Source organism: Elephantulus edwardii, unplaced genomic scaffold (genome assembly GCF_000299155.1).
Source record: "Elephantulus edwardii isolate Elephantulus edwardi_28Jun2011 unplaced genomic scaffold, EleEdw1.0 scaffold00133, whole genome shotgun sequence".
NCBI classification, from domain to species: domain Eukaryota; kingdom Metazoa; phylum Chordata; class Mammalia; order Macroscelidea; family Macroscelididae; genus Elephantulus; species Elephantulus edwardii.
This window is the reverse complement of record NW_006399883.1, coordinates 3,655,414-3,656,309: the sequence shown is the minus strand read 5'-3', so window position 1 is coordinate 3,656,309 and position 896 is coordinate 3,655,414. Positions and strand designations below refer to the sequence as shown.

Below are 896 nucleotides of genomic sequence, written 5' to 3'. Positions count from 1 at the left end.
ATTGCCAAAAATTCAAAATAAATAAGGTGCTGCTACAAAATTCCAATAAAATACATAATTATTTACTCCTACATTACAGTCAGTTAAGGGAAAGCTGGCAGGAGTGATAGCATTAAGAAAAGTAACCAGACCAAGAGCAACAGATAGGAAATAAGCACAAGAGTGACAAGAGCAGAACAAAGATGAGGAAGTGCCTTACTGAATGAGTTGATCACACAAGGCTGTGAATGTAAACATCTTCTAAGAGGCACTATGATTACAGCAATATGATTCTTGTGTTTTTATTGTCATGATGATGTCAATCTAAGGATAAAGAAGACGTCCAAAGTCCTAACAAAAAGACACTGTGCAAACATTCACTCTCTGACTCTCCGCCGGAATTGCAGAGCTATGCTCTTGACCTTGGACAGAAGAATGTTCATTCCTGTTTGTGTGCCCATGGGGCAGCAGTGTTCTAGAACACAGTGCCTGGATGCTCTGTTTTCATCACTACCAAGAAGGCTCAAAGACAATGGTCAACTTGGGCTTTTCTTCTTGAAGTGATTCCAATGCATATTTTGTCTCAGAATTGAAATACATTTTTGACAACCTGTAAAAGCAAACAGAAAGCCTTGGGTTGAAATCTTCAAAGATTTTTTTTTTTATTGAGTTTTTGGCCTCAAAAGTCTTATCTCCTTTCCCTAAACCTCATAAATCTCTGGACCTAAATTTCTGTGTAACACTATAGTTTCTGTTATTCTAACCTTCACTTTAGCAAATTTAAATTGTATATAAAAGTACAAAAAATATTTATCGTGGCTTTGTTTACAATAGCAAGGAGTTGGAAACAACCTAAATGCCCATCAACAAACGAATGGGTAGAGAAGCTGTGGTATATTCGCACAATGGACTACTAT

At 36.7% G+C, this 896-nt stretch overlaps 1 protein-coding gene across 1 annotated transcript in view; it reads right to left on the bottom strand.

Moving 5' to 3' along the window:
- Positions 1-489: 489 nt before the first annotated feature.
- LOC102856499 (NACHT, LRR and PYD domains-containing protein 3-like) overlaps positions 490-896 on the bottom strand; it is a 29,650-nt gene continuing 29,243 nt past the window's right edge. Inside the window, exon 9 of the mRNA XM_006893905.1 lies at positions 490-589. Coding sequence (XP_006893967.1) covers positions 490-589 — 100 coding nt within the window. The remainder of the gene's footprint in view (positions 590-896) is intronic.